We start from the raw sequence: 13,053 nt of genomic DNA, 5'->3' as shown, positions 1-13,053 counted from the left end.
GGAGCAGGGTACAGTCCATAGGGCCACAGAGAATTGAGTGACACAACTGAGTGACTGAGCACATCAACAGAAATGAATGAGGAAGGATGGAAACAAAGGCTCGAAAGCAAAAAGAGAAGCTCAGAGTTCACATTGTGATTATTAAGAGGACAGAGAAAAAAAGACCACTGGAAAACCCAGACTGTCTCTGTGTGCACAGGGTGGGATGGAGAATGGAGATTTGGAAAAATAGGAGGCATTCTGCAAAGGGAGATAAATAAAAAAACTGTCAAGCAGCTAGTTTTGACTATGAACCTCACAAGGTAATGCTATTGGAAGCTATGCTATTTTCTCCAATAATGATCAGCAGCCCTAGGGGTAGGGGTTAGCAATGCAGAAATGATAAAAGACCATGAGGTAAAGCAGAATAATGGAAGCAGGTGCAAATCTGCCAAACCCCTCCGGTCCCTGACTTCTTGAGAAATCTCACAGGTGATCTCACACGTCCTCCATACAAAGCCTCATCCAAACCTGGTGGAGATCTTGTTAAGAAACACTCTGACTGAGTAAATCTGAGGTGGGCATGAGCTTCTGCACTTCTAACAAGCTTCCAGTGATGGCAGAGATGCTGGCCTACAGGCTACACTATGAGTGCAAAGAGGGAAGTCAAAGTGTTGGTTGTTCAGTCGTGTCCAACTCTGCAACCCCTGAGCCGCAGCCCTTCCGGCTCCTCTGTCCAAGGGATTCTCCAGGCAAGAATGCTGGAGTGGGTTGCCATGTCCTCCTCCAGGGGATCTTCCCAACCTAGGTATTGAACCCAAGTCTTCTGCAATGCAGGGAGATTCTTTACCACCTCACCCAAAGTTTTAAGGAAAAGTACCTTATGTTGGTTTAGTTCAGTGGCGCTATCTGTGATTCTATTATTTGTCAGTCATTAGTCTCTCTCCAGAGAAGGAAATGGCACCCCACTCCAGTATTCTTGCCTGGAGAATCCTGTGGATGGAGGAGCCTGTTGGGCTGCTGTCCACAGGGTCGCACAGAGTCGGACACGACTGAGGCGACTTAGCATGCATGCACGCATGCATTGGAGATGAAAATGGCAACCCTCTCCAGTGTTCTTGCCTGGAGAATCCCAGGGACGGAGGAGCCTGGTGGGGTGCCATCTATGGGGTCACACGGAGTGGGACACGACTGAAGTGACTCAGCAGCAGCAGCAGCAGTCTCTCTCCCCTAGTTCTTATCTTCTTTTAATCAATTTTTTCATCTGTCAGTCTTTGATGCTAATACTGTCAAAGTTGTTAAATAACAGTAGCAAGCAAAACCTATTACATTCATTAATTTAATCCTCACAAGAACTCTGAGAAGTAGTACTATTGTTATCTTCATTTTACAGATTAGAAAAACAAGTAACTTGCCCAAGGCCACTCAGCTATTATGTGGCCCAACCCAGACTATACAGTTCATGGAATTCTCCAGGCCAGAATACTGGAGTGGGTAGCCTTTCCTTTCTCCAGGGAATCTTCCCAACCCAGGAATCGAACCCAGGTCCCCCCCAGTGCAGGCGGATTCTTTACCAGCTGAGCCACAAGGGAAATCCAAGAATACTTGAGTGGTAGCCTACCCCTTCTCTAGAGGTTCCTCCTGACCTAGGAATCAAACCGGAGTTTCCTGCATTGCAGGCGGATTCTTTACCAACTGAGCTATCAGGGAAGCCCTCTAACCCATACTGGCTCTACCTAAAAACTGCCTCTCCAGAGCAAGATGCCAAAGGTCCTGAGGGGCTATTCTGAGAAGGCGGAGAGGAACTGCGGGATCCCATCTCTACAAAGTGGGAAATGCAGAGTGGGCTGTAACAGGAGATACTCATCTGGGCAGCTACCAACAAAGAGATCTCCAAAAAGATTGCCAGCCACTGAGTGGAAATCGGCATAAAAGAGGAGCATCTGATTTCAACGAATTTACACGTGAAATGAGTAAGAAAATTAACTTGGATATTAAAGTCAACTGAAGGACATAGGAATCGGGGGATGCAATTTAGTTCGCGTGCGTTTCTGTAGTTTCCTGGAACTGTGGTTCTCAAACTTCAGAGCATTTCTAACAGTTCTTAGATGAGGACGACGATGATAGTAATGATGATAAAGCTAGTCTGGGGACCACACCTTCATAACCACCATCATTGTGAAAAATGTCATTGTTTTTCACCACCCACTCATAAATATTCATCTCTAATTTTAACATTCAAATTAATTTGGAGCTTTTGAAAACTACAACCAAATCTGAGCCATTCTGCTGACGGTATTCGTTCAGATTGTTTTTAAAGTTTTCAGAGATAACTGAAGCCAACAAAAGTCAACGTTTGCTCGCGTCTCGTTTTGCGCGTCTTGCCCCTTTTCCCGAGGACGCCTTTCGAAGCGCGTAAAGTGAGAGCAACCGCGCGGCAACCAGTTAAGGCCGTCAACTGGCCGGTAAGATAAGGGGGCAGGTCGCTCGCCCACCCCGGTCGACGCCGCGCTCCGAAGTCCCCCGCAGGCCCCGACAGCGCCCCTGGCCTCGCCTGCGCCGCCGCCCACGGAACCCGCCCGCTGCACAAACGCAACCGACCTTGCGGACTCACGTCTCGGGTCGCCCGCCTGCCTCTCCGGGAGGACAGACACCAGACTTGGCAGCTAGTGAAGACGGCCAGCCGCCCCGCAAGCCGCCGAGCACTTCAGCTGGGGGCCTGCCTGGCGCGCGTCCTCATCGATTTGCTCGGCCGGCGGCTGTACGTCCTTCCCGGACGCGCGGCTGATTGGCCCGTCAAGGGGGCGGGGCCGGTCTCCGTCGGCCTGTTTTAGGCCTGCGTTTCTTTATCCTCAAAAGCTGCTCGCTGCAAGTGAAATCTTACTTCGAAGCCAAATATATTAAACGGGTACGAAGCGTATTTTATTATCGATTTATTTTCTCTAAGTTCTCGAATACTTAACATTTGCAATAAAACATAAATCTGTTCTGAGCGTAAGTATTTTAATGGGGCATGGTTAATGACAACAGTAGTCCTGTAGTATTGGGTACTGGGGAGGAGTTGGAGAGTGCACGCTTTGTAGTAATTGGAAATAGTAAGTTTTTCTTTGATTTTTGTCCTTAAGTATTGGCCTTGCAGGTTCAGAAAGTTCTCCAAAGAGGAAATAATGAATTTTACACATTAGGAGGAATGAAAGGTGTCCATAAGTTATTGGCAGCAAATTTCAAAGTATGTTAAAATTTGGCATATTATGTGGTACACTTGAGTGTGCGTGTTGCTTTTCACAATTTTTTTTAAAGTAAAATACACCTGACACAAAATTTATCATCTTAACCATTTTTAAGAGTAGAATTGTCATTAAGGACATTTATATTGTTGTGCAAGTATGACCACCACCCATCTCCATAAATTTTTTCATCCTGCAAAACTGAAACTCTGTGCACCTTGTAAAATTCATTATTTCCTCTTTGCCCAGGACAATCACCATAGATACTCATCTCTATGAATTTGTCTACTTCAGGTACCTTGAGTGGAATCATACAATATTTGTCTTTCTGTGACTGGCCTATTTCACTTAGCATAATATCCTCAAGGATCAACCATGTTATAACATGTATCAAAATGTCCTTCCTTTTTAAAGGCTGAAATTATTCCATTGTGTTGTATACCACAGCTTATTTATCCGTTGGACTCGTTTCTTTCACCTTTTGGCTCTTGTAATGCTGCTATGAACATCAGTGTACAATATCTCTGTGACCTTGATTTTGGTTATTTTGAGCATATATACCTCTAAAGTGGGATTGCTGGATCAAACAGTAATTGTTTTTCATTTTTTTAAGGAACCACCATACTGTTTTCCACAACGGCTGCACCATTTTGTATTCCCTTCAACAGTACACAAGAGTTCCAGTCTCTCCACATGCTACTTGTTTTTGTTTTCTGGCCACACTGCGTAGCATGTGTGATCTTAGTTCCTGCATCAGGGATCAAACCTGTACCCCCTGCATTGGGAGCACAGTCTCAACCACTAAACCACCAGAGACGTCCCTGTTATTTTTTTTTTATATAGTGGATCTCCTACTGGGTGTGAGGCGGTTTTCAGTTGCATTTCCCTAATGATTACTGATAAGAGTATCTTTTCACATGCTTATTGGCCATTTGTCTGTCATCTTTGAAGAAATGTCAAGTCTTTCGCCCATTTTTAAATTAGATTTTTGATAGGAGACCTTTATATATTCTGAATATTAATCCATTATGAGACATGACTTGCAAGTATTTTCTCTGATTTCATGGGTTACCCTTTCACTGTTATGTCTTTTGGCTTATCTCAATTTTTAAAAACACTTAAACATTTAAAAAATGAAATTTGGGTAATTCCCTGAAGTCCAGTGGTTAAGACTCAGCACATTCATTGTCGTGACACAGGTTCAATCCCTGGTCGGGGGACTAAGATCTCACAAGCTGCATGGCATGGCCAAAAAAATAAAATAAAAATGAAACTTGAATCAGACCTCTGAAGCTTCTGCAAGGGAGAAATCAAGGTCTGTACCACCCTCCCGTCCCCACTCTCCTTCCATGAACTCCCCAACTGAGGAGTCAGAGAACGTAGATACTCCAGTTCTCTTCTCTTTCACATGAAGCTCCAAGAAATCTATTTACTTCCATGCAGAAGACAGTGAGGATACACAGAAAAAATGACATGTAACCAGATAGCTATTGAAATAAGGTAACTTTTAGTGCTTATTATCTAACACACTGCAAAGGGAAAATGAATACCCAACATATGGGAAGATCTTCAAGTTTTCTGACAGTGATGGAGGTAGAAGACATAATTTTATAAACACTTTTTACCATGAAGTTGATCTGGTTTACCTCAAGAAATTGCCCCCCCGCCTTTTCCCTACTTTTAAACTTAACGCTAATGACCTGCTATAATATCTAGAATGTGTAGTACTAAGTATGAAAGTACACTAAAGGAGACTGGCCTGTTTTTAGCAAAATTCCCTTCTGCATACCTGAGAGGTAGGAAAATGGTACTATTGAATAGCCACAAACTAATCAGATTTCGTTTCTAAAGTACTCAATTCAGTGTAGCTGCAGTCTAACTTAGAATTTATACATTTTGCCTTGCTTTATTAATCAACTTTCACAGGATATTCAGGGGAGAAATTTCTCTAGATAGTGAATAAAAGAGAAGACACAAAAGTTGCCGAGTAAACTGGAGAAACAGCATTCTAGATTTAAAACCACAGACACTGAGAGACAGGAATAGTTTAGGTGTGAAGAGGTCTTTATTGAAATAATAGCACAGTTACACTTCTAATACCTTTTCCACTTGTATACAATAGATTAAAAATGCTTGCTACATACAGTGCACAGACAGTTCAATAATTAGAACCAACTCAAATGCATTTAAAATAAATAGCCTATTTAATAATTTAAAGTAAATTACTGTACAATATGAAAATAAAGGTACATAAATGTTAGGATCTACAATACCATAGAAATAAAACCATTATTCTGAATTACACAAAACAGTGCAAGAAAAAAAAAGTCCAAATAAGCTTTTGGAGTGCAAAATTTAAATTTCCCATTTTAAATTATCATGCAGACATAGCATTTCAAGCCATGCTATAGTCTATGGCAAAGTTTTCAATTTTTAAGAGGAAAAATGCTAGCCAGTAAATTTACTGTACCATCAAGTGCTGCATCACATAACGCTGCTGCTCTGCCTACAGTACAGTTTAGAAGGGAGGTATCTTGTTGCATTCAAAAAATTGAAATGAACAAGTTTCTGAAGCAAACACGTTTACCTTTTAAGCCTGAAACAAAATAATATGACAAAGTAATAATTATATCCCTGGGTTTAAGAAAAAAGAAAAGGCCTATACCACATAATGCACTAAGAAGCAGTTTTCCATCCATTTTAAAACTCCATAATGATCCTTAAAGTAACAATGTAACTCCGGAGAGACATAAAATTCTGACCTCTAGCTGAAAAGTGAGACAGTATCCTCAGGGGTTGTGAGAAAAGCAAAAGTAATTTCTGAATACCTATGTTTAATCTGTGTAGAACTTGGTTGCATTACATGTAGTAATATGCTTAAAGTATAGTTCAGTTTCAGTATGTATATAAAACTGTTATTTAGGCAAAGATCAAGGAATGCGTTTAATACTAAACCAAACACACACATCCACCTTGACTTTGAGTGCACACTGACAACGTAAGAGCTCTTCCGCAGACTTTGGCAACAAGACTACATACAGCTGGTCACAGCAGCACGAGCTCACGTGGAAGACTCAAAGCACTGCAGAATAACACCACCCAACAGCTCCTATCACAGGGGTACATGGTAATAAGGGGCTTCCTCGTGCTAAGCCACTTTCCAGGTCAATCCATCTTCAGCTTCGTAATGTTCTCAACTCAGTAGTCTCAAGTCTCTGCTTTCACTGCATAGATTGACATTGGCTGTACTCTATCCATTGTAAGTCCAGAGGGTTACAGTTCTGTCTGCAGAGGATGACAGGAAGGAAAGATCCTGGGTGTGCCATCTGCACTGAATCACTTTGTCTTTGTGTTCCCCCACCACCATTATAGGAAGCTGTTTGGTGAGGTCTCCTAAATTAAAGAAAAGAGATTTGATTTACATTACGGAATATGCATAGATTTCATAGACCTCCTATCACTTTAAGACACTACAGTATATAAAAGCCTAACACATCAATATAGTACATTGAAAAGTTTAAACAATTTAAATTACTGAAGACCTAATTACACGAGCAGTATTTGGTAACACCTACACAGCCACATGACGCAGCTGCCACTGTCTCCTTGAAACCCTCTCACTCTTCCTATCTCCTCGCCTTCAGTGCCACTACACCCCAGTCTCCTTTGATGACTGCCCTCTTCTTCCTGACTTAAATTCTGGTGAATCCCAGCAGTCAGCTTTCAAATTTGTTTCCTTTCTACTTAACCTGCTATGAAATTTCATCTAGTACCATGCTACCACAGCCATTTAGATACTTACACCATCCATGCATATTTCATCTCCAACCTTGACTTCTCACCTGAGCTTCAGGCTAGTATACAAGTAGCTATTCGACATCTCATTTGATTGCGTTAACAGTCATCTTAAGTTTGTTTAAAGCAAACTCTTGCTTTTCTTGCCTAAACCTGTTTCTCTCCCTACCTGTCTTCCTCATCTCAATTAATGGTACCATCTGCTTTGCTCATGCCAAAAACGTAGGAATCAGCACTGATTCCTTTTTCCCTCCCTGCCCAAATCTAATGAAAACAAATTAAAATACATTCCTAATTCAGTCGCTTCTTACTATTATACCTCTCCCTCTACAACCCTAGTCCAAGCCATCATCATCTCCCATGGAACTGGTCCAGTTGCCTCCTCACTAATAATTATACTTATAATCCACTGTCCCTATAACTCAAAATTATATTTTAAAATTTCAGACCATATCACTTCCTGTTTTAAATCTTCCAAAGGATTCTTATTCTGCTTTTTAAAATGCCTACAAAACCCTGCCTCTGATTTATTCTCTTTCCTTTGGTTCACTAAATTCCAGCCACACTGGTTTCCTATAGTGTCATGATTAAACCAAACCCATTCCTGCCTCAGCATCTTGACCTATGGTCTGTTCCTAGGGTCCTGGCATGGCTTGTTCTTCTCATCAGGTCTCTATGCAAATGGCACTTCCTGGTGAGACCTCCTCTAGCCTGTCTAGCATAGGTTTCCCCTGTTTACCTTGTTACTTTCTCTTACCTTGATAATTTTTTAATAGCACTAGCCAATACCTAAAATTACATTGTTTATTAGTTTGCTTTTTATTGGCCTCTAAAATGTAAGCTCCATCTGTAAGAAAGTTACCTGTCTTATTCATCTCTCTAAAAAAATTAGATACTGGAAATATACAGATTATATTAATACCCTAAGTATTTTAAAGTAGTAAATAGGAGTGTATAAATATATATTTTAACATTTACTATCATTGAACTCAAAATGATCCAATATAATGTTGATTCTTTTAAATATTTTAGAAACCATTTAACAATAAAAATAAGACTATTCACTTGGTTTAATAATTTGTCACAATACATTACCAAGTAATTTGCTCATAAAAGCTATAAAACTGAAACTTGAAAATGATGTATAGTCAATTACACTAGATTAACATAAAAGAAAGACCCCAAATACAATAGGAAAGACTAAAAAAAAGGGGGGGAAGAGCGACTTCCATCACCTTGTAGGTCTGTCACCTTTATCTTCATATCATAGGATCCTGTTAGCAAGTAGTGAGCTCCAGGAGAGAAGCGAACAGAGCGAACATCACTGGAATGAGGGTGGTAACTTTGCACCATTCTTCCTCCTCTTATGTCATATAACATGCAGCTGGAATCTTCTTGTCCTGTAGCTAAAAGACGGCCACTGGGGTCTACAGCTACAGATGCCACTGCACTGCCTGAATGAAATGTTTCAATATGCAAAAGTCAATACAGTTACACTTCAACAGCTATTTATTTTCACTGAATCATACACTAAAGATTTAATACAGCTTGTTAATACTGTTCAGTTATGGAAGAGTCCAATAGTCAACTGATAAATACTTGCATCCTTAGAAGCAAGATTCTGTGAGAAATGAGAAAGATCTTTTTTTTTTTTGGTCCTCTGGGAGAACCCCCTGGAGCATTACCTATACTGCAATAGATGAGCCACTTTTCCCAATGCAGTGTTCTCACTGCTGATTAAGTGTCCAGAATTCTCCTATGCCTAGCTCAGAGTCTAGCTGGGAACAAAAGATTAAATAACAAAATATGTTTTAGGACACAGTGTGGGAAATATCTCCAAGCAACACATAATTAACTACCAACAGGAACTGAACTAAAAATAAGCTCTGAATCCACAGGTCAGACCCTTTAGGCCACACAGCAATGCCTCCAGTTCAGTTCTTCAGTCGCTCAGTCATGTCCAACTCTTTGTGACCCCATGAACTGCAATAGGCCTCCCTGTCTATCACAAACTCCCAGAGTTCACCCAAACCCACATCCATTGAGTTGGTGATGCCATCCAGCCAGCTCATCCTCTGTTGTCCCCTTCTCCTCCTGCCCCCAATCCCTCCCACCATCAGAGTCTTTTCCAAAGAGTCAACTCTTCGCATGACATGGCCAAAGGACTAGAATTTCAGCTTTAGCATCATTCCTTCCAAAGAAATCCCAGGGCTGATCTCCTTTAGAATGGACTGGTTGGATCTCCTTGCAGTCCATGGGACTCTCAAGAGTCTTCTCCAACACCACAGTTCAAAAGCATCAATTCTTCAGCACTCAGCTTTCTTCACAGTCCAACTCTCATATCCATACATGACTACTGGAAAAACCATAGCCTTGACTAGACGGACCTTTGTTGGCAAAGTAATATCTCTGCTTTTCAATATGCTATCTAGGTTGGTCATAACTTTCCTTCCAAGGAATAAGCATCTTTTAATTTCACAGCTGCAGTCACCATCTGCAGTGATTTTGGAGCCCAGAAAAATAAAGTCTGACACTGTTTCCACTGTTTCACCATCCATTTTCCATGAAGTGATGGGACCAGATGCCATGATCTTCGTTTTCTGAATGCTGAGCTTTAAGCCAACTTTTTCACTCTCCTCTTTCACTTTCATCAAGAGGCTTTTTAGTTCCTCTTCACTTTCTGCCGTAAGGGTGGTGTCATCTGCATGTCTGAAGTTATTGATATTTCTCCCAGCAATCTAGATTCCAGCTTGTGCTTCTTCCAGCCCAGCGTTTCTCATGATGTACTCTGCATATTAGTTAAACAAGCAGGGTGACAATATACAGCCTTGATGTACTCCTTTTCCTATTTGAAACCAGTCTGTTGTTACATGTCCAGTTCTAACTGTTGCTTCCTGACTTGCATATAGGTTTCTCAAGAGGCAGGTCAGGTGGTCTGGTATTCCCATCTCTTTCAGAATTTTCCACAGTTTATTGTGATCCACACAGTCAAAGGCTTTGGCAATGCCTCCAAGGGGGTGCAAAATGGTTCTCAGTGGACAAAAAAAAATACTAAATGTTAACAAGGGTTTGTAGCCCTTCAAAGTTTAGCCCTACCAAACCAAAATCTCATTCCTTAGTATTTAATTTCTCTTGTTAGGAAAAAAATTAATTTTGTTTTTCCCCTTAGGGGAAGCAATAATGAAAATAAGGTTGACAAACACTACTGTAGACCAAAGTAGCCTGGGAAGACTTCACAGAAAAAGGGGACATAAGTTAGATCCTGAAGAACAGTAAACAGTATAAATAAGAGAGAATGCATTTACATGTGTTATACATACATGTAATTAAAAATAATCTTTGCTTGAATTTTTGATATAGAAAAGAGGCTATCAGGAAGAATCACATGAGAAGATGTTTAAAGGAAAAGAATAAAAACATTTAAGGATAGGTAGTTTAGTTTGGCTGGAGTTACTTGATTCAACACATTAACATAAAAGGTAGCTTATAGCTAAGACATAAAAGCAGGTTAGGGCTAAACCTGTCAAGCATCTTGAAAGCCAAACTGTAGGGTATGAGCTTGTTCCTGTACAGAGTACAACATCACTGCAGGTTTCTAAGCAAGAGACTTACATGATCCAAGGGGTGTTCTAGGAAGATTATGTGAAAGTGTGTATCAAATTAAAATGGACAGACTACAGAAGGGAACCCACTGGAAGATAAGATAGAATAGCAGAATAATCAAGAGAATAAGGGCCTGAATGTTGACACACAGATTTCAGGAAAAAACTGAATAAAGAATCAATAGTCTTGGGAATTAACTGCCTGACTGGGGGCAAAAAAAAAAAAGAAGTCAAAAATGAGCCCCAGATTTCAAATCTAGGTGCATAAGGAAATAAAAGAACCATTATCAAAAACAGAGAAAATTGGAAGAAGAGAGGATATAATAAGTTTAGCTTTACACATGCAAAGTTTATGGTGACAACAGATATCTAGGTTCATTTATTCAACAGTTATTATAACACTACTGCTTTGGGCCAGGCACTATGCTAAGTCACTTCAGTCGTGTCCGACTCTGTGTGACCCCCTAGACGGCAGCCCACCAGGCTCCCCCATCCCCGGAACTCTCCAGGCAAAACACTGGAGTGGGTTGCCATTTCCTTCTCCAATGCATGAAAGTGAAAAGTGAAAGTGAAGTCACTCAGTCATGTCAGACTCCCAGCGATCCCATGGACTGCAGCCTACCAGGCTCCTTCGTCCATGGGATTCTCCAGGTAAGAGTACTGGAGTGGGGTGCCATTGCTGCTGCCTTTGTGAAACTTAAAATCTACTTATATTGAAGGAGACCAGCAAAAAACACACAAATATATAATCTTAAGAACTGATAAAAAGTCTAAAGGAAATAAATGAAGTTCAAAGACAGAAATAACAGTAAGGTCCCAATTAAGGCAAAGAAGACTTTTCTGGCTAGGTGCCAGAAAGAGCTGAGGCCAAATATGAGTAGCACTTGACCATGAGAAGACAAGTGGAAGAACATATCTGAGTTGATTCAAAGTACAGAACAATGTCCATGAAAGCTGAGAGGAAAAAGCATATTCAAAGAAAACAAAAAAATTAAGAATGTAAGACAGGCATTTTCACTTGGAAAAGTACCTTAGAATTGCTATTAAAAAATAGAAAGGCAGAAAAGGGACTCTAAAATAAACATAATGGCAGAATACTGTGTCACTCTTAAGATACCAATATTTTAAAAGGTGATCTATATAACACAAAGAGCAGTAACCTCAGTTTACATGGAGCAATCCATGTTAAGTTAAAAAAGTAAGGCAAATATGGTACAATTTGTGTCTGTGTATATGTGTGTTTAAAGGAGAAGGGAAATTATAATATACACAAACATTTTGGTTATATACTTACAGAGTATTTCTAGAACAATAAATAAGAAACTGTTCCCTTAGGGAAAGACACCAAGAAATGGGAGTAAGAAGAAAATGATCTATAACCTTTTGTTCAATTTCTGCCATATGTATGCATTTAAAAATGTTCTTTTAAAAGGTCTGAGCTCTAAAATGCCCTAACAGAATAATTAGGGCATGATACTTAATCTCCCTGGGTCTTGGTTTCCTTAGTTGAATACTGTTTTTACAAATAAAATAACAGATGAAGGAATTTAAGAATTTAAAGTAAATTTAAAGTAAGAATTTACTCAATAAAATACCAAGTATTTATATTGTTCCTATTTTTTAACATATTTTGCAGGGGTGAAGAAGTAGGTCAATGCAATTTATAAAGTTTCTTTCTCACATAAATGTATTTAAATTCCAGAAAAACCTACCAGTTCCATGGAATGTTGTGCCAACAACACGAACACAGCTTGGTACTCGAAGATCCCAGAACCTAACAGTCTTATCTTGGGAACCAGATGCAATCATCCAGCCACTCCAAGTATAAAGTGCTAAAATATGCCCTATAAAAGATCAGAGAGTCAGTTATTACTGTGGGACAGTAATTTGCTATAACACATTCAAAGCTAAGTATTCTTTATTGTTGAGCATGTTTATAATCTAGTTACTCAAACTGTGTGGTAGAGATTTTCCACATATATCAAATACACTGGCAATTTTCAAAAAATTAAATTCAGTAAAACTTGTATCAAAATCATAAACTTAAACCTTTTGTGGTGAGTCAAATATTTCAGGACATCATAACTAGTACTGAAAAAAAAAGTACCATTTGAAATTATGGCAGAATTTCCAAAGAGGAAACACAGGATTGCAGGGTTACATCCCCAGCTTTGGAAGGGAGAGACCTGGGGAGACACCCCTGTTCTGTCATGTTCAGCTGTAAGACAATAAGCAAGTCATTTTGCCTTTTCAAGTTTTGCTTTTTTCACGTATAAAATGGAGACAGAACTTCAGGCTTATAAGGTTGTTGTGAGGGTTAAATTAAGGAATTATGTGTATAAGAAAGGCTTTAGCAAACAGGAAAATGTCAGCTACAGTTACTGTGGTGATATCCAAAGTTCTTGACTCAGTTTTTGAAATAAAACGTTCTTCTCCTGAAGAAATCCCTT

General features: G+C 39.9%; 2 protein-coding genes and 1 long non-coding RNA gene across 11 annotated transcripts in view; 1 reads left to right on the top strand and 2 right to left on the bottom strand.

The window, feature by feature from the left end:
* CLCC1 (chloride channel CLIC like 1) overlaps window positions 1–2,741 on the bottom strand; it is a 35,247-nt gene extending 32,506 nt beyond the window's left edge. For 2 of the 6 annotated variants that reach the window (XM_040232166.1, XM_040232169.1), the window contains exon 1: window positions 2,581–2,741. The gene's annotated coding sequence lies outside the window, so the exon portion shown is untranslated. The remainder of the gene's footprint in view (window positions 1–2,580) is intronic. The other 4 variants (XM_040232168.1, XM_040232171.1, XM_040232170.1 and 1 more) reach the window with 3 other exon arrangements.
* Window positions 2,742–2,795: 54 nt separating this feature from the next.
* Window positions 2,796–13,043, top strand: LOC120856761. The gene is made up of 3 exons (XR_005719471.1): window positions 2,796–2,887; window positions 4,406–4,521; window positions 12,306–13,043. It is a non-coding gene; the product is annotated as an uncharacterized LOC120856761 (long non-coding RNA).
* WDR47 (WD repeat domain 47) overlaps window positions 5,250–13,053 on the bottom strand; it is a 63,262-nt gene continuing 55,458 nt past the window's right edge. For 3 of the 4 annotated variants that reach the window (XM_040232155.1, XM_040232157.1, XM_040232153.1), the window contains exons 13-15: window positions 12,316–12,447; window positions 8,237–8,455; window positions 5,250–6,599 (exon numbers count right to left, since the gene is read on the bottom strand). In XM_040232155.1, coding sequence (XP_040088089.1) covers window positions 6,457–6,599; window positions 8,237–8,455; window positions 12,316–12,447 — 494 coding nt within the window. In that variant the 3' untranslated portion in view covers window positions 5,250–6,456. The remainder of the gene's footprint in view (window positions 6,600–8,236; window positions 8,456–12,315; window positions 12,448–13,053) is intronic. The other variant, XM_040232154.1, reaches the window with a different exon arrangement.

This window comes from Oryx dammah, unplaced genomic scaffold (genome assembly GCF_014754425.2).
Source record: "Oryx dammah isolate SB20612 unplaced genomic scaffold, SCBI_Odam_1.1 HiC_scaffold_28, whole genome shotgun sequence".
NCBI lineage: Eukaryota > Metazoa > Chordata > Mammalia > Artiodactyla > Bovidae > Oryx > Oryx dammah.
Note: the sequence above shows the minus strand (reverse complement) of the source record. Positions and strands in the feature narration are given on the sequence as shown.